This window comes from Miniopterus natalensis, chromosome 4 (assembly GCF_054644295.1).
Source record: "Miniopterus natalensis isolate mMinNat1 chromosome 4, mMinNat1.hap1, whole genome shotgun sequence".
NCBI lineage: Eukaryota > Metazoa > Chordata > Mammalia > Chiroptera > Miniopteridae > Miniopterus > Miniopterus natalensis.
In genome coordinates this window covers 30,182,131-30,207,303 of record NC_142084.1, presented here as the reverse complement: position 1 = coordinate 30,207,303, position 25,173 = coordinate 30,182,131, and the positions used below count along the sequence as shown (strand labels likewise).

The 25,173-nt window shown below is 38.9% G+C and overlaps 1 protein-coding gene and 1 non-coding gene across 4 annotated transcripts in view; one reads left to right on the top strand and one right to left on the bottom strand.

Moving 5' to 3' along the window:
* The window catches only part of INTU (inturned planar cell polarity protein), a 57,539-nt gene that overhangs the window by 30,665 nt on the left and 1,701 nt on the right, over positions 1-25,173 (bottom strand). For all 3 annotated transcript variants that reach the window (XM_016203323.2, XM_087816476.1, XM_016203324.2), the window contains exons 2-3: positions 10,799-11,331; positions 3,099-3,184 (exon numbers count right to left, since the gene is read on the bottom strand). In XM_016203323.2, the coding sequence (XP_016058809.2) occupies positions 3,099-3,184; positions 10,799-11,331 (619 nt within the window). The remainder of the gene's footprint in view (positions 1-3,098; positions 3,185-10,798; positions 11,332-25,173) is intronic.
* LOC148093242 (small nucleolar RNA SNORA4) lies at positions 15,697-15,835 on the top strand. Its single transcript, XR_015714468.1, has one exon. It is a non-coding gene; the product is annotated as a small nucleolar RNA SNORA4 (small nucleolar RNA).

Below are 25,173 nucleotides of genomic sequence, written 5' to 3'. Positions count from 1 at the left end.
CCTCAGAGTTTATTTTAGTAACAAGTAAAAAAGTAAAGAGGCATCAGGTCTAAATTCATCAATATGTATACATTCAGAATAAAGATAAAATAGGTCACAATTAGCAGTAATCTGATAGAGAGTAGGGGGAGAGAAGTCCCTCATGAAATTTTTCTGAGGCCTGATATCTTTCTTTACCAAACATTTAATATCATTCCAAATGGAAAAGATCAACCTTTATTAAATGTTTTGTTTTCTGTAAACCTGATATTGAGAAATGGGCCCTTAGTATTAGGACACTGTATCAAAAAAGGCTGAATATAAAATTAGTATATTGGAGGGAGGAATATTAAGCAAACTAAATAAAAATATAAAAAATTTCAGATCTTATATGGGGAAAATTAAGATTTATCTAATGGAAATTCAAATACAGTTAAGGTCAGGAAGGGTTGAAGAGAGATACTGTTTTAGAAATGATCTTAGAAGGATATGAAAAAGTGTTTGGTGTGAGGTTTTGACCCAAACAAGCAACATGTAAGCATTGTATGGCCTGAAAAACTATTTTTCTGAGGGTGGGTAATGCTCTCATATATGTATGTATGAATATAAATATAAACATAAGCATAAACATGAAAGCCTTGAGCAAGGATATGACAAAGCGAATGGCTTGGGGGGTCAGGGGGATCTTTTATCTGAAAATGAGGGTTTAGGAGTGTCCAAAACAATACACGGAGCCTTTGGTGGTGTACCTTAGAAGGGTAAGAAATCTAGAATTGGGGGAATTCCTGAGCACAGACTTTGTGACAAGCTAGATGAGAACTTCAAAGACTGTTTCTGGACAGTGGGCTTGGGGGAGGAGTGGCGTGGAGGGGGAGAAACCTGAGTGCAGAGAGCAGGAGATGAGTGACATCCTAGGGAAGCAGGCATCACAGGGACAGGCCGGGCCAGCTGGAGCATCCCTGAGAGCTGTGCACACCAGTGGTGAGCCAGGAGACTGTTTGGCAGAGAGAGAAATGCGCCTAAGCACAGGGAAAGCATCTTTTCCAGCTGAGATTCTTGTGGGCAGAGAGGTCAAAAGATAGGGCGTCATTCCCCAGAAATGACAAAAGGAAATGACTTGGTAGACTTAAAATAACAATTCACCCATTTTACTTCAGGCAACAACAGCAACCTAAAATTTAAGGCCGTTTTGCTATGCTTCATGAACAACAAGATACTTGAAAACCAACTTTAATGTTACACTTGGCAACAGCTGCGCTTCTTTTCGTGGTACGAGGACCTTTCCCCCTCACAATGACAAAAACCCAAACCAACACACACACCACAGAACCACCCTTTAAAATTCTTTAAGGGACTGTTTTAGCCAGCATTCTTCTGACTTAAGTAAAGCAGGCTCTATAATTCAAAGATAATTACACATCAGCAAGACATTTTGGAAAAGCTTACATGTTAAGTAGCTGAAAATGAGAGGAAATCTGGTTGCCTTGATAAAATAATAAAGGGTGAGACAGATAACCAAATTAAGAGTTAAGTGCTATTTGTTAAAAGGGGATTGATATATGTAAATATTAGGATATTATGTGTTTCATAGAAAAAAAACTTTTATTAAGAAACATCTAATATAAGACAGTTTATATGAAGCTCTTATACACAGGGTGTCCCGTCGTTTTTCCGTGGACATTAGCCTGTGACAGGTTTGTTTCTTGGCTCCTCACGTCCTGTTTCCCTCACAAGGGTTCTGACCGGTGTGACCTGCCCATCCTTCCTTTCCTCCTCCTCTCCCTGCTCAGGAGAGGATGGGCCTTTCCTCAGGGCTAAGGACATGCTCTTTACAATTCCTCACTTCCAGAATCTTGTTGCTGTAATGATCCATCCCCTCCCTCGGCTTCTGACTCCAACCCACCCCATTTAACAAGCAGGCTCTCTCTCCTTACCCTCTTCTCTTTGGGGCGATCTCTCTGAATGACTCAGTATGAAACATGGAAGCATCTTGGACTCCTCTCTGCCCTGCAGGGAGCACTGTCCTCTCTGCTTCCCACAGGTCTTAAATCTAATCTCCTCTTCGTCCAGATTCCCAGCCAACGCCTCACCTCAGGCCTTAATCACCTCCCTTCGGTACTACTCTAAAGCTGACCACCTGGTTTCCCAGCCTCCAGTCCCACCCAGAGCAACAATTTCCTAAAATGCAAATCTGCTAAACTTCTAGCACTTTCATTTTACATTTCCAAAGATAGCTATATTTATAGGGAGAGGAGGAGGGAGGGAGTTTTAAGAGAAGGCAGTGAGCATAGGGAAATCTTCTTGAAAAACAAGGAATTTAATCATAGGTCCTATTATGTCAGAGTCTCAAGCCAGAATGCAGATAAGATTCTGATTTATCATGGATTCTGTTCATCCTGATCAATCCCAAAACTGCTTCATCCCCTCACAGCCTGATTGAGTCTCTAACCTGCCCGAGAGAGAACTAGTAAATTCCTGATGCTAACAAGAGCAGAGCACTCATAAATAGGAGGTATAGTGCTTTCAAAACACATCTAATGACCTGAAAATGTCATCTCTGATACAAAATGTCAGTGCTTGGAGTATCAAAATAACTTACTACGAAAGAGATTTATTTTTACCTACGAGGAATGGAAGGTAATTCATTAAGTAGCTAAACAAAGCTCAGGAATAAGGCTAAACTAGATAACAGGAAAATCAAGAAAATAGTATGGTTCTAAAAATAAATGAAACCACACAAAGCAACTTGGTAGCAATAATGATTGTGATAAGTCAGAGAAGAGAAAATTCCATGACTGTTTAGAATGACTTTTCTAGGAATTGGATTTTCATCAGCACACAGGGTAGTTATAATGGCAGGTGGTCATTATATATGTTTGTATTATTGTTCTTGTTCTTGTTACTGAGGATGAGTTTTATTTGCAGATACTGTTCTCTCTTTTAAGAACCTCCAAAAGCTAAAAATGTTAACAAGATCTAAAATGTTTTAAATACCCAAGTATGTAAGTAGAACGCCCCCATTATACACAATAATTTCCAGAACCTTAAAAAAAGAAAATAGCACAAGATGCAGTTATTTATGTAATTCACCGTAAGACCCAGACAAAGAATGTCCATACCTGCATAGGCCCAGGAATGCAAGAGAGAACTCTCTCTATGTTCTCAGAGGTCACATCAACATCGTTCACAGCAACAAGGACATCACCTGAAAAAAGAGCAACAATAAAACATAGTCGTGTGAATATCCCCAAACCCAAAAGATCTAGAACTGCAACATTAAAAAGCATCTCTTTTGACCTCTCCAAAGTACAGTGGAAAATATTGTCCAGACAGGGGCTTGTCCAAGGTCTAAAGCTCATTAGGGGAAGAGCTAATCACCCACTCCACTCTTTCTTAAACGATAATAGAGCCGAAGTTGCACCATGACTGACTACAACCCATGAGTATTACAGAGATGAATATTCTCATTTTTCATACAATTGGGAGAATTATGTAAATCCAAAGGGCAAATGGAAAATTTGTAGCATAAACCAAGTACTGCACTTAACAAAATTGAATCTAACCACTTACACCCACAGTAAAAAAAAAAAAACAGCCAAAATTTTAATTAAATCCATGTGGTGCATCATAACTCAACAGGCTATGGAATTCACTGTTATTGATCTGTGTCTACACATAGCTCTTTGTTTCAAAGGCACCACCATATCAAAACCCAAAGCATGTTCTGATAAAAATCTCCTTTGCCATGCCTTTTCTTTAAATGTGTATGTTTATAAACTTGGAGGCTCTAATATAATAAGATCAGTCTTAAAATAGAATTTACTTTTACAACACAATTAAAGGTAATATCAAAACAGGAGTAAGCTATAGTAATAGAAATATGTACATAACAAGGTTATTTCTCATATTGAAATATATCATTACAAAACTAATCAAATAACTCATACTCATCCATTCATTAATTAATCCAACAAATATTTATTGAGCACCTACTGTGTGCCAGGCACTACAGACAGAGAATCGAATTAAACAGACAAAAATCTCTACATGGAGCTCAATACTCTCTGCGGAGGATAGATAAGAAACATGTGTAGAGATAAAATAGCGTTGATACACAACTCTCCATTCGTCTCTCATGTTTGGTACATCTTGCAACCCAAGGCACTAAGAGTCTTTGTTCTAGATTATCTTTTCAAGGATGTTTGCATAGTGAACAGCCTGAGATGACAGAGATAGTGTCTCCCTCCAGAGCAAAGGTCAGGTCTGTTCAATGTACAGTATAATAAGGATAGTGTCTCCCTCAGTATCTTATTATTACTAATTGCTCTTTATAGAAGACCCATGTTCCCTAAGGTCAAAGTTCCTCTCCCTTTAATGCAGCTCACTATAGGTGTATGTTTAGGTGTCACCTGGCCCTCTTCATGTTGCCCTGGGAATGAGGGTTGGGGAACAGGTGAAAATGCTCTTCCTTTAGCTACTGCTATTCATCCCTCTCCCCTCTCCGCCTTCCTTCCTTGTTCTCCTGGACCTTTTATCATATGGGGAAGGGGTTAGGTACAGAGTGAGAAGGTGGAATTTCTTAGGTCATCACCATGATGGCTTTCATTAGCCTGCACTAGGTTTAGATGCTATTCAGGTCACAGCTCTGCAGGTGTGGACATTGAGTAACTGTGACGGTCAACTACTGCAGCACTTTGAGCCACCTAGTAACTTTTCTTAAAAGTAAGAACTCGTTGCCCAACCGGCGTGGCTCGGCGGTTGAGCATCAATCTATGATCCAGGAGATTGTGGTTCGATTCCTGGTCAGGGCACATGCCCAGGTTGCCAGCTTGATCCCCACTACAGGGCTTGCAGGAGGCAGCTGATCAATGACTCATCATTGATGTTTTTCTCTCTCTCTCCCTCTTCCTTCTTCTCTCTGAAATCAATAAAGATATATATTTTTTAAAAAAGTAAGAGCTCATAACTAAAATAAACTTCCAACTTCAGACTTCAGTTCAACCTAGGGGAGAAAAAGCAACATACGCCTCCCCCCTCCATTTTTTTAAAATAGGAGATTAAACAAGTGTACTACATCAAATTCTTTATAGCTGTGGTGATTTTTTTTTTGTTTTTAAAGAAAAGGGACAGCGAACAATATCAGAGTATTGATGCAAAACAAAACCACTTCTGGACCATTCTACCCATGGGCTCCGTAAGATAAGAACACCTAAATGGTGACACTATTTAAAACTTGCTCCTTTAAACTCAAACTCCATTGGATAATGTCCTAAATGAAAGCATCATGCCTAATAAATCTCTAAAAGTAGGGCACATGTGTCATCATAAAAGATATGTGTTGTGCTCGCGGGATGCGAAGAAAACTCGAGACATGGAGAATGTAGAATTTAGGTGGAGATGCAGAGGGTTGAGGCTCTGGAGGAGCTGCAACAACCCTCCTCACCATCCAGCGATTTTTATTGTGAGCTACAGAAAGGCAGGTGTGAAAGATAGCGATCAGTAAAACTATAAAGTGCACAAGAACAAATGGCTTTGTTCTATGCTAATGCTTCACATTTGTCCTTAAGGCCATAACTCTCCTGGGGGCAAGCTTCTCAGAAAGATAAGGATCTGTTTTCAGTTCTTGGCAGAAATATTTCCCTCGTTTTCAAGGGGATTTCTTTGATTCTGGGGAAGCTTGCTACCCAACTCCTTCAGAGTTGGTTAGTTGTTTGCTGGCCTTTTCCTACAGATATGAAAATAAATTTTAGAGCAAGTGTAGTAAAGTATTTTAAAATGTTTAGTACAAAATGTTCTTTCTATAAAAGAAGTGTTATACATCTACTTCTTTTTGTTTTGTTCATCTTCACCAGAGGATATTTTTTCTATTGATTTTTTTAGAGAGAGTGGAAGGGAGAGGGAGAGCGAGAGAAACGCATCAATTGGTTGCCTCCCGCTCGTGCCCTGACCAGGGCCGGGGACCGAACTTGCAACCGAGTTATGTGCGTGCCCATGACTGCAAATCTAACTCAAGACCCTTCATTCCACAGGCTAACACTCTAACCACTGAGCAAAACTGGCCAGGGCACATCCACTTCTTATTCTCCCAGATACTTGTTTTCCTCAAGTTTTTCCAGGCACTTCTGTGAAGTGACTCAGAGACCCCAGGCTTCCTGAACTTCATGGCACCAGCAGCCTGCACTCTAGAAAGTCCTGAAAACTCTAAAATTCTGTCTTTCCAATTAACTCACTGCCTCAGTTTCTTTCCTTTACTACTGGGTTAAGTACCACAGGTAGAAATGTGGGGAAGAAGTGATGTGAGAAAGGAAAGACAAACACAGTAGACATACTTTCATTAAGAAAATGAAAATGTTACAAGTATTACAGAAGGTAAAAATAAATATGTACACCGACAGTCGGTGTGGCTCAGTTGGTTGAGCATTGTCCTGTGCCCTGAAAGGTCTCAGGTTTGATTCTGGGTCAGAGCACATGCCCAGGTTGCAGGTTGAGTCCTCGGTTGGGGTGCAAGCAGGAGGCAACAGATAGATGTTTCTCTCTTTCTCCTTCCTTCCTTCCTCTCTCTCTAAAATCAATCAAAACACATTTAAAAAAATACTTCAAATATTTTAACTGGAAACAACCAAAAGTGTCCATAAACAGTAGAATGGAAAAACAATTAGTGTATATTCATACAATGGGATGCTACATAGTGCAACGTGAGTATTTCTCATAGGTTATAAACTAAAGAAAATAAATACAAGGGAATATACATCATATACTTCCATTTATATGAAGCTCCAGAAGAGGCAAAATCAACTGTTGATAGAAAGCTTATGACTTTTAGGAGATTATTTTGGGGAGGGGGAGGAAGCACTAAGAGCTTTTTGAGTACTGGAAATGTTCTATATCTTGACCTGGGTGGTAGTTACACAGATATATACATATGTCATCAAATTACACAATATTTGTACATGTTATGAATGTATGTTATATCTCAATTTAAAATATTTTTAAAAAGTAAACCAAAAATAGAAAAGAAAAAAAAAAAAGAGAAACATAGCACAGGTGTGTCACACAAAACAAATTTAAGTAGTGATCACAGGTGGGAACACTAAAAGTTACACAAAAAAGCTTAAAATGAAAACTTTGTTTTATTGTTCAGTAAAAACAGTCTGCAGGGGTATGCATGTTTAGAGCATTAATGTCATTTCTCTATCTCTATCTTTTCCAATCCTTAAAAAAAATACACCTAGTTAACATGACCAAAAATCAGTAATCTTGAAGAAGAAAGAAAAATCAGCAGGGTGATATGCATTTTCTAGTATATACGTAAAAGGAGGACTTGGAGGACTTCCATTTGCTCTGGTCTGGGCGTGGGGGCTGGCTACAGGAGTCCAGGAGCTATCAGTTGACTATCAACCTTAAAGAAAAACTCAGGAATAGAAATATAAAAATTAAAGACCTAAGTCTTGGCAGAAGGAACAGCAAAATGACACCAAAAAAGGCAGCAAAACTCATGAGACCCCAGCAAAGAAGAATCAGAATAGAACAGAAACCTGCTGTCTTGAAAGGAAAGGAGGTCACCAGCTCACTGTGCTGGCCAAGGCACTTTAGTCAAATGAGGGTCATTCTCCAGCTAGACAATGGCAGCAGCTATGCCAGCAGCTGCATCACCAGGACAGTTTTCAAGATCCGCCTACCTGTGGTTCACCTCACAGTTCAACCACAGACCGCAGCGTGAAAGGGAACTATGACGAATTTCCATCACAGAAGCACCTTGGGGGATTAGCAAACCCTGTACGACATTAAAATAGCCTGTTCTTTACTCCTAAAATATATAACTTTAAAACCATAGAACATAATCATAACAAAAAACATCTGAAAAAACAGAGAAAACAATCACCCATACTGCCCCTACACTATTAGCACGTTGTTGTATTTATACTCACTTCTGTTTTCTCCGTACACATTCTTTGACATAGTTTATCCATTCATCCAATGTTTTTCAGGGCTTATTTTGAGGCAAGCATTTTGCTATCCACCAAGGATGAAATAGTCATGTTTTCCTGACAAATCTTTTTTATTTTTTACTTATCAGTATATCATAAGCTTTTCCACCATAAAAATTGAATTTATGAGCCTTATTTTTCTAGTGTTTTATCGCTACTTAATATACATGCAAAAAAGTGCACAAACTGTAGTACAATACAGGGAATTATCACAAAGTGAACACATCCATGAAACCACACTCAGGTCAAAAAGTAGTCTACTAGCATCCTGTGTATCTTTAAATTATGTTAAAAATAAACAGTAGGGCGACCATGGTAGTCTCTTTCTATCTAGGGTTTCTTTTCTTTCCTCCTATACGGATGGCAAAAAAGGATCAGGTCTGGAGGTAACTGGCATTCCTAGGAGGTCCAGCAGACTGGAGTGAGGATCAGGGGAATGGAACAAGAGGATCACTGGGTCTAAGTCCTCTCCACTAGGTTTCAAGAGAAAAGGGTAGAAAGATTTTTAAAGATTTGTCTATAAACCAGTCCAAACAGGTATTCAGAGCAGAAGCCCAGGTAACTAGGCTTGCCCTTCAGTACCACAGGGGACTGGTTCCAGGACCCCTGCAGATACCAATATCCGCGGATGCTCAGTCCCTCATATAAATGGCACAGTATTTGCATAAATCTACATACCTCATCCCATATACTTTAAATCATCACTAGATTACTTATAATACCTAATACAATTTAAATGCTATGTAAATAGTAGTTATACTATATTATTACAGGAATAATGACAAGAAAAATGTCTGTATGTGTTCAGTACAGATACAACCATCCTAGGCCTAACTACATAGTACACGTCAGAAACAAAGTAACAATTTTCTTTAGAACATCTCCCATGCAAGATTGGTTGAATCTGCAGATGTGGAGCCCATGGATATGAAGGGCCAAATGCATAAAGAGAATGCATTAGCTGGAATTTCCCACCATGTGGGATCCTAAAATTATGGGGGTTGGCAACAACCAGGCGGGGTTTCATAAGCAGGAATTCTGGCCTCCTCTGATAGAACTAAAAAAAAACAAACCTTAGAGATATTTAAGCCCAACCATATCACTTTACAAAAAAGAAAGTTGAGGATCTGAGAGAATGTAAGTATGTATTAGCTTCTGTTCCAGTCAAGTATTGCTGCATAACAAATCACCCAAAAACTCAGTAGTTTAAAGCAATAATCACTTTAACTATGTGTGGTGATGGATGTTAACTAGACTTATTGTGGTTGTCACTTTGCAGTGTATACAAATATCGAATCATTATGTTGTACTCTTAAAACTAATATAATGCTATATGTCAGGATATCTCAATAACAGAACAAAATAATCAACCACCACTTATTCTCTCTCCTGATTCTGGGGTCAGCTGGGCTCAGCTGAGGTTCTCACTCAGGGCTGCTCATGTAGTTGTAGCCGATGGTGGCTGGGACTGGAGTTATCTGGAAGGCTTCTTCACTCGTGTCTGGTGGCTGACACTGCAGGTAGCTGGGGCCATCAGACAGAGCTCTACTGATGGTCTGTTCATGTGACCTGGCCTCCCTCCCAGAATGGCAACTGGGTTCCAAAAAACAGGCAGAAGCTGCATCACCTTTTCTTTCATGATCCCACCTCTTAAGTAAGTCACGGTACCACTTAAGCTGTAGTCACAGGCCGACAGAGATTCAGAGAGCTGGATGAGGAGAGACACAGACCCTAACTCTCCATGGGACGAGTATCAGCATGACATTGTAAAACGAGAATGTGGGGATCTTGTTGCAATCCTTTGTAACACACACTTGCAACAGACGCCCTTCCTACACGTCCTTGCAAGCCCCTATTGTGGCACTTACCACATTGTGTAAAACTGTCAGCCTGTTTCTGACCCATCTCCTCCACTACAGTAGAAGCTCCATAGGAGGAGTATTTGGATCATTAATCTTTGTATTTCTGGCACTTAGCAGATGCTCAATAATTATTTGTTGAATCAGTGGACAAACAAGTCAAATTTAGACAAAATAAAGATATATTTTTAAATGTTTCTGAAGTATCAGTGAAAGTTCCTTTATCTAAATCTCTTAGGGTAGATCAACTTAAAATTGTCAGCTTTTAGCATTGTTAATACCTTTAAGTTTTACTAATAACATATTTTCACATTTGTGTAATTTATCTTTAAGTAATAGAATTACTACTAACTCAAACATTATCTACAACAGCTTAAGAAACGTATCAGTAACACAAAATGCGCATCTTAAAATATATTCAGAATAACTGGATTTATTTTTTCCCTTCAAAATTGGTGGGATGTTTTATGGCAAGCACCCTTAAAAGGAAATTTATGTATAACACCACTGCTGCTAAACATGCCAAATGAAACAGTTAAAACCACTCCAAGATTTTAGTACATTCGAGTGCAAACATACAATTTTAAAGTACTTTTGTTCATAAATTATATATTTTTGTATCATATTATTGGACATACGTCATTCAACCCTGAACTATCGCTGTACAATCAACTTAGTTTCGTTTACTTGTCAGCAAATATAACCAAGATGACATAAAATTACACAATTCAAAATTTAAAAGTTAGTTAAGCTGTCCCCTGGCCTAAGCAAGGCACACAAACATATTCAAGGCACTAAAGTGTTTACTTTCAGAACACTGCGTCTAGCAGTACACCACCCGTAACAATTTCACTACTGTCCCAAATATTGTCAAGGGGTCCTTAACCTGTTGAGACCCTGGCTATAAAATTCTGTTTTGATCACGTTCCTCACAAGGCATCATTACTCACGTGTCTCAGCAACGGCACTTACCAATTACCACCTGCCCACTCTTCATGGCCGATCCTCCCGGCAGCAGGCCATGGACCACCAGCCTCTCTCCACCGGCCTGCTTCCCGGTTCTCCTCCAGCTCCACTTGGTCTGATGGATGATCCCAACCAGCACTTCCAGAAGCTTGAGCTGCTCTTTGGCTTTGGTGACCATTAGCTTTTTGGGATTTACATAGACGGTCACATCTTTGTACCTCTGTTGGACAATGACTCCTGTTTTCTGATTGGACTGCTTTAGAATGGAGACTGGCCCACTGTCATTGCTATTTTTTTTATTATGGCGCTTGGGTAAAAGCCTTTTACTTCTTAAAATTTTGGTAAACCGCTTGAGTTTGGGTTCATATTTTTTTCCTTTGTAATCATCCTCTTCAATAATAATCTCATTTTCACTGAACCTGACATGGTTCACAACAGGTGTCTCAGGAAGAAGGCTTTCTTCTTCGCCCTCACTCAGTTCCAAATAAAATAGCTCTCCATTTTTCTGCACACTGTCCAGCCATTCAGGCTCAAGGTCACTATGAAAAAGAAAAAAGAAAAATTAGTATGAATAGCAGCCAAACATAAGAAAAATTTATGTCTTTCTGGCACAAGGGTGAGGGTCAGGACAGGGTGCAGGGAGGTGGAAGGTGGAAACGTTCTGTGATTATTAGAGCCTCCTTACTATTTCTAATTTACTGTGAGTACCAACAGTTTTTTTCTGGAGGATGCTTTTTGTAGAGCCTTGAAGAACGGGGGTTGGAGGAGGAGGAATCTAAAAGGAATAGTATTGAAAAGAAAACAAAAAGATGGTCCCTTCTAGAACCTAAGGTTTTGTTGTTGTCGTTTTTAAGAAATCTTGCTCAACCCCAGTGTGGTTATTGTTCACATTAGACAATTTCACTGGACAGTAATTTACATTAGTAGTTGATCATGCAGTTATATCCACAGATGTAAGCCATTTGGAAACTGTACATAAAAATATCCTTTCTGCATAGGGTACTTCTCAGCATGGCTGTCATGTTAAAATAAAAGCTAAAGACCATTATTAACAGATTCTACTTACAGAGTAAATTTTCAAAACAAAACCCATTCCCTTCACCGTGAATAAAAATCGTTGCTGAAAACAACCAGTTTATAATCATAGTTAATAATGATCACTTCTATAGCCTATAATTTCTGTAAAACCCCTTTTTATGAGTAATTGTAGTAGGAAAAGTAAACCACATATTACATAATTCATCATGTGATTGTAAAAAAAACTTTTAACTGGGAAGTAGGCCATTGAAAGAAACAACATTTTGATATTAAAAAGGACTGAAACAGCATTAAAAAAGAAAAATACTCATCTTAAGGTAACACGTCTAATCACAAACTCTACCCTGATCAATGTTATGAACATTTATGTTTAAAACTGCAATTTTTTTAAAGCAAAACTTGTTACAGTGGAAAAACTAACTAGTGGAGAGAGTCTTTTTAGAAATATGAGCTGTAATATCCTGGCATGAAAGGGTATAATTTGTGTCCTAATCATTCAATCAGATAGAACACAGTTTGGTTTTCTGCAGTATTAGCAACTCTCGCTCTTTTAACTTAAAAATCTTTCTATGTACTGTGAAAATCAATTCAAACATACACTATTCTGTTACTCAACTCTGAAGCTAACCACTGACTTGGTCTGTGGTTGGTAATTAATACAGAGTTTTTAACTATATATGAAAGGTAAAAAAAGGCATAATTAGCCCCAGATATCAAAACTAGTATTTTGTTGGCACTTGTTGGTTCCTAGTGTGTAGCATCATTTTAGCACCCACCACTTACTACAGGTTATTACCATATATTAGCTGTTTCAACCATCTCTACCTGTACCCACAGAAATCAGTATTTCAAAACCCCAGTCCTGCTCTGAGGGGAGAATCTAAATAACTATGTCCCTGCCATAACAATTTATCATAACTTAAAATGTAAATACCATGATTATACACACTCATGAAGATACATATCAATTTAAACAATGAATGAATTTATTTGTTGTATAATCTTAAATCTCACCCTTTAATCTGGCATGCTGTTTATATTAGAGATATAAGACCCAAAAGAAACATTCCCCTCACCCTGTTAAATGTGAAGATAGTTTATCTTAATCTCTAAAATCTAAAAGTTAAACCACTTTTTGGTTATGATTTAAACATCCGTGCAGGTGGGGCAGGGGGAGGCTCTGGTATTCAATTGTGAGGCAAATAAACAGTTCCAGGTACTGTAGTAAAATCCAGAACTACAATGATGAAAACATCAGTTCCTTCCCTTGTCTTGTGGGGAAGAGGAGCCGAGAAAGAATTCATGAAAATACATATGCTAAGTACTAGAGAGGGGTCATCAAGCTTAGCTACAGGTTGACACTGCTGTTGGGGAAACTTCCTGGTAGATGAGACTCCAGAAGTGAGTTTTAAAAGAATAAGTTACCAGGGAGGGTAGCCCGGGGAGCTGAAGGGGAAGAGAAAAGAATTCCAAAATAAAGTAACAGCATAAGCAAAGGCCTTGAACAATTGTCTCCATGGCCTGTGTGGACAGTAAAGGTAGTCTGTGGTGGCCAGAGCTTAATTCTGAGGTGGGGAATGACAGGAGGAGTAGTCAAGTCCTAATTTTCTGGGGCCTTTGGGCCACGGCAGAGGTTTTGGACTTTGTAATGTAGGGAGTCGATAAAGAGTTTACCTTTACATGTCAGATATCCTTGGATAGATCTACTTTGACAAGAAAATGGAAGAAGGATTTGAGGTAGACAAGACTCAAGACAAGAAACCAGGTACGGGGCTTTTTCCGTCATCCTGGCAGAGATGATAACGAAGGCAAGGGCAGAAAAAATGGAAAATAGGAAAAACATTTAAGAAATGCTTGAAATCACCAGGACTATGAGATTGATTAGATGAGAGGATGACAGAGAGGAAAGGATGAATGTTGACTAGATTTCTAGTTGGTGACTATACTCTCATGCTTCCTTTTACATATACATATGTGCAGGCTCACTCTACACAAATGGGGACATGATTACCACACGTCATCTTCCCTTCTTACCTTTCATTGACATAAGTGATGTTAAAAATCTATGTTCTTATAATCATATAAAAACACATAGGGTTCTTTTGTCATTGTTTTTAAGAAGTGGAATATGTGTAGATATCTCTACATATAGATATCTCTACATATATCTATTGATATCTATATATCTTTGTCATTTATCACTTAACAATACACTTTAGAAACCATTAATAGTTGCACTAATTGTCCATATAAGAGAGAGAGATGTAACACATTTTGTTATTCACCTACTGATAAGCTTTGTGTTCAGTTCCCTCCACCCCCTGTCCCATGAACAATACAGTAACCATCTTTATATGTATGTACATAAACAGATCTTTACCCAAAAGACAAGATCAATTCACATGTCCAACAACAATGAATGAGATCCATTTTCTTAATCTTTATATTAATAAACAAAAACTTCACTTTAAGAGGAAGAAGAAATTTAAAAAAAAAAGAAAAATTACAAGAAGGGAGATAAGGAGAGACAAAAATAAAGACAGGAAATGAACTTAAGAGACTCTGTAAAGGAAGGCAACATGTATAGTGAAAAGAATGAACCAAGAAGTCACAAACACCTTGGATCTTTGTGTAGACACTCCGCACTCCAGGAGATGGAGCTTAATCTTTCCTCTCCTTGAGCATGGACTGGACTTAGTGCCATGCTTCCAAAGACCAGAGTGTGGAAAGTGAAAATTAGTAACCACAGTGAAGAAACCTGGCTGATATTACCTTAAGCAAGAGATGGTGGTTATGAGAAACAAGGAAGGACTGAGAGCTGTTACAGACCAGAGGACACTAAGGAGACTTGCTAACTAAATGCAACATGATATCCTAGATTAGATCCTGGGAAGAAAAAGGACATAAGTAGAGGAATGTTGAAATCTGAAAAAAGTCTGGGGTTTACTTAATAGTGCAGTACCAATGTTAATTTCTTAGTGCTGAATAATATGCTGTAGCTGTGTAAGATGTTATCAACATCAGGGGACCCACTGAAGGATATACAGGAACTCTGCACTGTCTCTGCAACTTCACTGTAAATCTAAACTTATTCCAAAATAAAAGGTTTACTTGAAAAAGGAATTAAATCTAACAGTTTTAATTCAGATTTTTGTAATGCACGGGTCACATTGATCAGTATTAATATATTCTTCCATCTCTTTTCTGAGACTCTGTGGTGCAAGCTGCAAAGCTGTCATGTGTTAATGTCTCTCAATGAGATTATTTTTTTTTAGTCTATTTTGTCCTAAAAAGAAATAACTATATGGTTATAGTCTGCTCCAAGTTTGACGGCACTTTAATTGGTTTTCAAGGCCCTAACTGATGTGATAAACATGAAAAGAATCCTTTCCAAAGACTTGCTAATTTGCACATAAGCAAGTTCACTTACATAGGCTGTAACATAAATATATTAAAGAAAATGAACTTCAAATAATGCTAGTAAGTTTCTCAAGAATTCTACGCTGTACTCAAGAATTCTACGCTGATGTATTCAAGAATTCTACGCAGATGCTAACTAAATCTTTTCTTTCCTTCTTCTAAGTTATCAAATCTCTCAGGTCCATATTTGCATTAATACCAGCATTTTTCATCAATTAAAAACGTTAATGAAAGAGCCAACCCTCCTGGTACATTTCCTTAAGGAAAACAGATCTTTGCTACTACTATAAACCTGGTACATTATATTTTCTTTTTTCTTTTTAGTGGGCAAAGCACAATGCTCTTTACCAAAGGGGCCAACACACAGTTACAAGGTGCTAAGGGTACAGCAGGACAATTCTAGAGATAGAAAAAAACCACACACAATAAAAACACCAACCAGGACAATACCAAAAGCTATTCTGAGGAGGTTTTTTTAATAAACTTTATACCAACTTGGGTTATTTGGAAGAATAGAGAAGACCACACTCCACAGTGGGCTATATCACTAAACATATAGTTCATTATTATTTTGTGCCCTACATTACAACAAACAAACAAAAACAACCACCAAAAACACCACCACCACCAGGACAAGTTAATGTGGGTTCTATCTGGTGCTCGGTCAGTGAATACCAGTCTGCCTAATGCTTTTCTGTGTTCTGCCTACCAGCAATACCTAATTTTCATCCGTGATTGTTTTCTAAAAGAAAACCATGATTTTAGTGGTTAAAATCTATGCTAAATGTTTTAGCAGCTTGAGGGGGTGGGGACCTAGGATGGGCGGATGCTCTTTTTAGTTTATTCACCACTGGAACAAATGTACAGCTTGTTGGAGAAGAGGAAGGGAGCAGCTAGTGAACTAGTCACTGTATCCTCACTGCATGAAATACATTTTTACATCAGGAATACATCTTCATTGGAACTATGCTCATGACGATGCCATTACCAGGACCCTACTCCTCACTCCCAACACTTCAGCTAAATGGGGTATGTCTACAATAGGTTATGCATATCACCCAACCCTGGCAGAATCGAAATCACAGACTAGCAAAACATTCTGTGATAGGGCTTTATTGAACTTTAAAGATGTCAGAGGGACAGAGAGCTCATCACCTGGCTGAAACGCAGGTGCAAAAAGTGAGGAATAAAAACTTCTATAGGCTCTGCTGGTGTGGCTCAGTGGTTGAGCATCGACCCAAAAACCAGGAGATCACGGTTCCATTCCCAGTCAGGGCACATGCCCAGGTTTTGGGCTTGATCTCCAGTAGGGGGCGTGCAGGAGGCAGCTGATCAATGACTCTCTCTCATGATTGATGTTTCTATCTCTCTTTCCCTCTCCCTTCCTCTCTCTGAAATCAATAAAAACATATTTTAAAAAAACAAAAAACTTCTATAGGAGGGTAGAGTTTACAGAAATTATGTCTAGTGGGACTTTGAATGATTTTGGCAAGTAGAGAGAAGAAAGGATGTTTCAAATAGAGGGAACAAAGCATGAAAAAGTACAATGTGAAAGAACATGGTAGGTGTGAGAATGGGTGGATATTTCAGATAGGCACTGAATGTTTGTGTTCCCTAAAACCTTGTATGTCAAAACCCTACCACACAATGTGATGGTATTAGGGGGTGAGGCCTTTAGGAAGTAATTAGGATTAGAAGAAGTCATGAGGGTGGAGCCCTCACAAATGGGATTAGTGCCCTTAGAAGAGTAATAAGAGAACTTGCTTTTCCTCTTTGTTCTCTGCCAGGTGAGGAAACACAGAGAAGTCAGCAGTCTGCAGCCTGCAAGTGGGCCCTTACCAGAATCCAGCCATGCTAATACCTTGATCTTGGACTTCAAGCCTCCAGAACTGTGAGCAATAAATTTCTGTTGTTTATAAGCCACTCACGCTATGCTATTTTAAAAATAGCAGCCAGAGCTAAAACAAGTAAAAATACAGGTGGCTTACAAGAGGAAGAACATCAAAAATGAGATCAAAAAGGCTAGAGACAGATATAAAAGAGCTTTAAAAATCATTCTAAGGAATCTGGAATTTATCTGGGAGGCCATCAAGCTTTTGATGATTTAGTAGACTATTTTTTTAAGAACAGATTTAGGTTCACAGCAAAACTGAGTGGACATTAGAGATTTGCCATATACTCCCTGCCCTCCTGCCCATGCACAGCCTCCTCCATTATCAGCATTCCCCCCACATCTCACAGTGCCTGTGAGAAGGCAGGGGTGGATATCAGAAAAGGAAGTCACCAGAACTGGAGACTTATTAGGTCTGAAGACAAGAGTAAGGAGAGAGAGATGTCAGTAAATGAGATCGGCAACACCAGAGGAGAAACAAGGAAGGTAATGAATTCTCTTCAAACATGCTGAGCTGGAAGCAGAGAGAGATGGTAGCAGAAAATTACAGTTTTTCATGATAAACCTAGTTACATACGATTTGTTGTGAGAAAGAACATCAACTGGTTGTCTTCTGTACGAGCCCCAACCAGCGATTGAACCCTTAACCTAGGAATGTGCCCTCACAGGAAATCAAACCCGCAACCTTCTAGTATACAGGATAACGCTCCAACCAACTGAGTTACAATGTCCAGGGTTCCAGTAATTCTTCTTATTTTTGTGGGAGTTCCTTAGCTTTTTATAACTAAATTCTTTTAAAAAATATCCCTTGCCCGGCTGGGCATGGCTCAGCAGTTGAGCGTCGACCTAGGATCCAGGTGATCAGGGTTAGCTTCCCTCCCGGTCAGGGCACATGCCCGGGTTTTAGACTCAATCCCCGGTCAGGGCGTGCAGGAGGCAGCCAATCAATGACTCTCTCATCACTGATGTTTCCATCTCCCTCTCCTTTCCGCTCTCTGAAATAAAGATATATTTAAAAAAATAAAAAATATCCCTTTTTCTCAGTCAGTCAAGATTTTAAATCTAATGAAAACAAAAAATCACTTTGAAAAATCAAAGATCTGGAGATCCAAGATGGCGGTGGACTGAGTGGAAGCTACAGTGATACTCTCCTGGGACCAATCTGGATTTACAACTAAAATGTAAAAAAAAATCCTGAAAACCAACTGAAGACTAGCTGGAGAGCACCCTCATAACCAAGGAGGAAAAGAGGAGACCGCATAGAGGCTGGTAGGAAGTGCAGACAGGAGAGAGCTGGCTGGGCCCCCACAGGCAGCAGCTGAAGGTCTGGAGGGATATCTCAGCTGTGGGGGTTCCCACTGAGGACTCTGGGGCCAAAACCCCAGGCTGGGCTTCCCAGCCAAGAGCACCAGAACTGAGAAAGGTGCCATATAACATCTGGCTGTGAAAAGCAACTGGGTAGTTCTGTCTGCCAGGGACAGGCAGCTGGAACTGTAGGCACCCTCTTAAAGGGCCAACGCACAAAGTTTCCTGTGCAGCCACTCACTTTGGACTCCTGCGGAGGGGGAGTGGAATGGAGTAGACTGGAGCTGTGTGGGGAGAGTCGGGTTGTGGGCTCTGGAGAGTGAGATCAGGGGATGCCCATGTGGATTCCTTGTAATTTCCCCAGACTGTGGAAGTACATCTTTCTAGGGTGGCCAATTTTCGGCTTTTGCCTGAGGGAAGTAATTGCCCCACTCTGCTGGAAAGCCTCTCGCCCTGCCCAGAGGAGTTTCTATAGCCTGAGGCTTGTTAAGAGACTGCCCAAAGGAGTTTCTATAGCCTGAGGCTTGTTAAGAGACTGATAACAACCAGCAGCCCCACCCTGTGGAGATTCTACAGCCTGAGGCTCATTAAGAGAATCAGATTAATCAGTCTGCAGGTAGAGGCAGACCTTAGGGGGCTTTGAGTCTTTGCTTGATCTGCTTCAGGACCCCGGCCTTAGAAAAGCAGACTTTGGTGTGCATCTTGGTCCTGTCCAAACGCACCCAGCCCCAGCAGAGGAGAAGTCAAGCCTAGGGTTGTTGATCGCTTCAAACAGCTTACTTAGGGCCAGTCACAAACTGCGTCTGACACTGGCCTGTACCAGAGAACCTCCAAAAAGACTGAGAGTCCTAGCAGATATACCTAATACTTAGAAACAAACCCAAAAAAGTAGCCAAAATGGGGAGACCAAAAAACAAGCCCCAAATGAAAGAACAAGAGAAGTCTCCAGAAAAAGAGCTAAATGAAATGGAGATAAGCAATCTCTCAGATATAGAGTTCAGAATACTGATTGTAAGGATGCTCAACAGCATGAAAAAAGATATACGAACTATGAAAAATGACCAGTCAGATAAGAAGAATGACATAGCAGAAATAAAGAATACATTGGAAAGAATAAACAGCAGATTTGAGGAAGCTAAGGATCGGATCAGTGAATTAGAAGACAAAGTAGAAAAAAATCACTCAATCAGAGAACCAAAAACAAAAAACAATTAAAAATCTGAACAGTCTAAGGGAGCTGTGGGACAGCATGAAACGTAACAACGTAACAATATTCATATTATACGAGTTCCAGAGGAGGCCGAAAGTAAGCACGGGTTAGAGAACCTGTTTGATGAACTAATGGAAGAAAACTTCCCTAACCAGGTCAAGGAAAAAGTCACGCAAGTTCAGGAGGCATAGAGTCCCAAGCAAGAAGAATCCAAAGAGGCCCACCCCAGACACATCTTAATTAAAATGCCAATTCAAGACAAAGAGAGAATCTTAAAGGAAGCTAGAGAAAAGCAATCTGTTACCTACAAAGGAGCCCCCATAAGGATATCATCTGACTTCACATCAGAAACTCTACAGGCCAGAAGGGAATGCCATGAAGTATTCAAGGTAATGCAAAACAAGGATCTGAAACCAAGACTAATCAATCCAGCAAGATTATCAATCAAGATAGACAGTGAAATAAAGAGCTTCCCAGACAAAAAAAAAAAAAAAGGCTAAAGAAGTTTATCACTACAAAATCAGCATTACAGGAAATGTTAAAGGGACTGCTATAATTAGAAGTACAAAAAAAGAAAATGAGAAACATAGGCATAAAGAAAATGGCAGTAGATAAGTATCTTTCAATAATAACCTTAAATGTAAATGGATTAAATGCCCCAATAAAAAGATACAGGGTGGCTGAATGGATAAGAACGTATGACCCAAACATATGCTGTCTACAAGAGACCCACCTCAGAACAAGAGACTCCCACAGGATGAGAGTGAAGGGATGGAAAAAATTTTCCATGCAAATGGAAATAAAAAAAAAAAAGGTGGGGTAGCAATACTCATATTGGACAAAACAGACTTCAAAATGAAGACCATAACAAGAGACAAGAAAGGTCATTACATAATACTAAAGGGATCAATCCAACAAGAGGATATAACCCTGATAAACGTATATGCACCCAATATAGGAGCACCTACATTTATCAAAAAACTTCTAGAGGACTTTAAGGGAGAGATCGACAGCAATACAGTCATACTAGGGGGCTTTAACACCCCACTGACTTCACTGGATAGGTCTTTCAGACAAAAAAATCAATAAGGAAACAGTGACCCTAAATAACACACTAGATCAGATCAATTTAATTGACATTTACAGAACATTCTACCCCAAAGCTGCAGAATATACATTCTTCTCAAGTGCACACGGGACATTCTCAAAGATACACCATATGTTAGGACACAGAACAAGTCTCTACAGGTTCAAGAAGACTGAAATCCTACCAAGCATCTTCTGGGACCACAGAGGCATGAAATTAGAAATTAACTACAATAAAAACACTAAAAAACATTCAAACACATGGAGGCTTAAAAGCATGTTTTTAAACAATGAATGGGTTACCAAAGATATCAAGAAAGAAATCAAAAACTTCCAGGAAACAAATGAAAATGAACACACAACAACTCCAAATCTATGGAACACAATGAAAGCAGTCCTGAGAGGGAAGTTCACAGCACTATAAGCCTACCTCAAAAAACAAGAAAAACTTCTAATAGACTCTCTGACCCTACAACTTAAAGACTTAGGGAATAACAAGAAAAGCCCAAAGTAGAAGGAAAGAAATAATAAAGATCAGAACAGAAATAAATGACATCGAGACTAAAAAAACAATACAAAAGATGAATGAAACCAAGAGCTGGTTCTTTGAAAAGATAAACAATATTGATGAATATTTCTTTAGCCAGACTCATCAAGAAACGAAGAGAGAGGACCCAAATAAACAAAATCAGAAAGGAAAGAGGTGAAATAACAACGGACCCAACAGAAATACAAAGGATTGTAAGAAAATACTATGAACAACTATATGCCACCAAGCTGGACAACCTGTTTGAAATAGATAAATTCTTAGAAAAATACAACCTTCCAAAACTCAATCAGGAAGAGTCAGGAAGTCTGACTAGGCCAATAACTGCTGATGAAGTTGAAGCAGTAATAAAAGGGCTCCCCCAGCACACAAAAGCCCTGGCCTAGATGGCTTCACAGGGGTATTTTACCAAACATTCAAAGAAGAATTAACACCTATCCTCAAACTATTTCAAAAAATCCAAGAGGAAGGAAGACTTCCAAACTCTTTTTACTAGGCCAGCATTAGCCTAATTCCAAAACCAGATAAAGACCCTACAAAGAAAGACAATTACGGGCCAATATCCCTGATGAACATAGATGCTAAAATCCTCAACAAAATATTAGCAAATCAGATCCAGCAGTGTATTAAAAAGATCATACACCATGACCAAGTGGGATTTATTCCAGGAATGCAAGGCTGGTACAATATTCACAAATCAATAAGCGTGATATATCACACAAACAAACTGAAAGACAAAAATCAAATGATCATATCAATAGATGCAGAAAAAGCATTTGATAAAATCCAACACCCATTTTTGATAAAAACTCTCAGCAAAGTGGGAATAGAGGGATCATACCTTAACATAATAAAGGCCATATATGACAAACCTACAGCCAACATCATATTCAATGGGAAAAACTAAAACCATTTCTCCTAAGAACAGGAACAAGACAGGGGTGTCCACTTTCACCACTCTTATTCCACATAGTACTGGAAGTCCTAGCCACAGCAATCAGACAACAAGAAAACATAAAAGGCATCCAAATTGGAAAGGAGGAAACAAAACTGTCATTATTTGTAGATGACATGATATTGTACACAGAAAATCCTAAAGATTTCACCAAAAAACTATACTAGATTTAATAAATGAATTCAGCAAGGTAGCAGGATACAAAATTAATACCCGGAAATCGATGGCATTTTTATACACCAATAATAAAATCTCAAAAAGAGAAACTAAGAAAACAATCCCATTTACCATTGCAACTAAAAAAATAAGATACCTAGGAATAAACTTAACCAAAGATGCAAAAGACCTTTACTCCAAAAACTACAGGACACTGAAAAAAGAAATAGAGGAAGATTTAAACAGGTGGAATAATATACCATGTTCATGGATTGGAAGAATTAACATCATTAAAATGTCCATACTACCGAAGGCAACCTATAAATTCAATGCAATCCCTATTAAAATACTAATAGCATATTTCACAGATCTAGAACAAACACTTCAAAAATTTATATGGTACCAAAAAACACCCTGAATAGCCACGACAATCCTGAGAAAGAAGAACAAATTTGGAGGGAACACAATACCAGATATCAAGTTATACTACAAAGCCACTGTAATCAAAACAGCCTGGTACTGGCACAAAAAATAGACAGACAGATCAGTGGAACAGAACAGAGAACCCAGAAATTGACCCATGCCATTATGGTCAATTAATATTTGACAAAGGAGACAAGAACATACAATGGAGTAAAGACAGCCTTTTCAATAAATGGTGTTGGGAAAATTGGACAGATACATGCAAAAAAGTGAACACCAACTTTCACCGTACACAAAAGTAAATGCAAAATGGATAAAAGACTTAAATGTAAGACATGAAACCATAAAAATCCTAGAGGAAAACATAGGCAGCAAAATCTCAGACATCTCTCGTAGCAATATGTTTGCTGATACATCTCCTAGGGCAAGAGAAACTAACAAGAAAATAAACAAAGGGGTCTGCATCAAAATAAGAAGCTTCTCCACAGCAAAAGAAACCATCAACAAAATGAAAAAGGAGCCCAATGTATGGGAGAACATATTTGCCAACGACACATGGGATAAAGGGTTAATATCCAAAATATATAAGGAACTCATACAACTTAACAAAAGGAAGACAAACAATCCAATTAAAAAATGGGCAGCTCAGCCAGGCGTGGCTCTGTGATTGAGCATCGACCCATGATCCAGGAGATCACGGTTTGATTCCCGGATGTTTTTCTCTCTCTCTCCCTCTCCCTTCCTCTCTCTGAAGTCAATAAAGATTAAAAAAAAAAAAAAAAAAAAGTGGGCAAAGGACTGAAATAGACACTTCTACAAAGAGGACATACAGGTGGCTAAGGGACATGAAAAAATGCTCAACATCGCTAATTATCAGAGAGATGCAAAATGAAACCACAATGAGGTATCACTTCACACCTGTCAGAATGGTTACCATCAACAAGTCAATGAACTACAAGTGCTGGCGAGGGTGTGGAGAAAGGGGATCCTAGTACACTGCTGGTGGGAATGCAGCCTGGGGCAGCCACTATGGAAAGCAGTATGGAGTTTCCTCAAAAGATTAAAAATTGACCTGCCATTTGACCCAGTGATCCCACTTCTAGGAATATATCCTAAGGAACCCCAAACACCAATCACAAAGAACTTACGCACCCCTATGTTCATAGCAGTGCAATTTACAATAGCTAAGATCTAGAAACAGCCCAAGTGCCCATCAGTAGATTGAGTGGATAAAAAAGCTGAGGGATATTCACACCGTGGAATACTATGCAGCTGTAAAGAAGAAGGATCTTCTATCTTTGGGACAGCATGGAAAGAACTAGAAAGTATTATGCTACCTGAAATAAGCCAGTCAGAGAAAGACAAGTACCACATGATCACACTTATACATGGAATATAATAAACAAAATAAACTGATGAACAAAATGGATCCAGAGACATAGAAGCATGGAACAGACTGAGGGATCTCAGAGGGAAGGTGGGGAGGTAAGAGTAGGTAGAGATTAATCAAAGAACTTATAAGTTTATAAGCATAACCCATGGACAGAGACACTGGTCTGGGGAAGGCCTGGGGGTGGGATGGATTCGGGGTGGAGGGGATCAATGGGGGTACAAAGGGGACATCTGTAATATTTTCACCAGTAAAGATAAACTTAAAAAAAAGGAAGAAAGAAAAACCAAAGATCTAAGTCATAAAATTGATAACTTTGGCCAAAATGAACAAATGTTGCTTCAGTGAGTTGGATAATTGTAAACCAAAGCAAAGAAACGTGACACTGCAAGTAAATGTATGATTTCTGTTATTTCAATACTGAAACTAGGCACTGGATCCCTCAACCCAACCCACCCACCAGTTATTACCTCAGAAGCTTCCTCAGGGACTTGCCAATGTGCCAGGTTAAGATATACTGCAATAATCTAAAATTTTCCTCTTATACAATGTCATTAAACAAATCTATTAAAAATACTTCATCAGAATGTACCCTAAAGTACTTTTATCTCAAAAATAATACACATTAATTTTGTATTGACAGTCTCTTGCAGCTCAAACTGGTTTTCAGTTACAAAACATGTATGAAACAATGATAATTTCAAGAAAGAATAGGTAAATAATTAACTAGAATCCTGAAAGTTCAGGATACTCTATGTGAATCAGTAAGCAGCAAAACTTCCTTAATATCCTTCATGTTGGCAATGAAAGACAATAGACAATTCATATCTCTTAGCTTTGATGAGAAAGATTAGGTTCACACCCCTATGTGTGTGTGTTTTGTTTGTTTGTTTTTGCCTATTGATTTCAGAGAGAGGAAAGGAGAGGGAGAGAGAGATAGAAACATCAGTGATAAGAGAA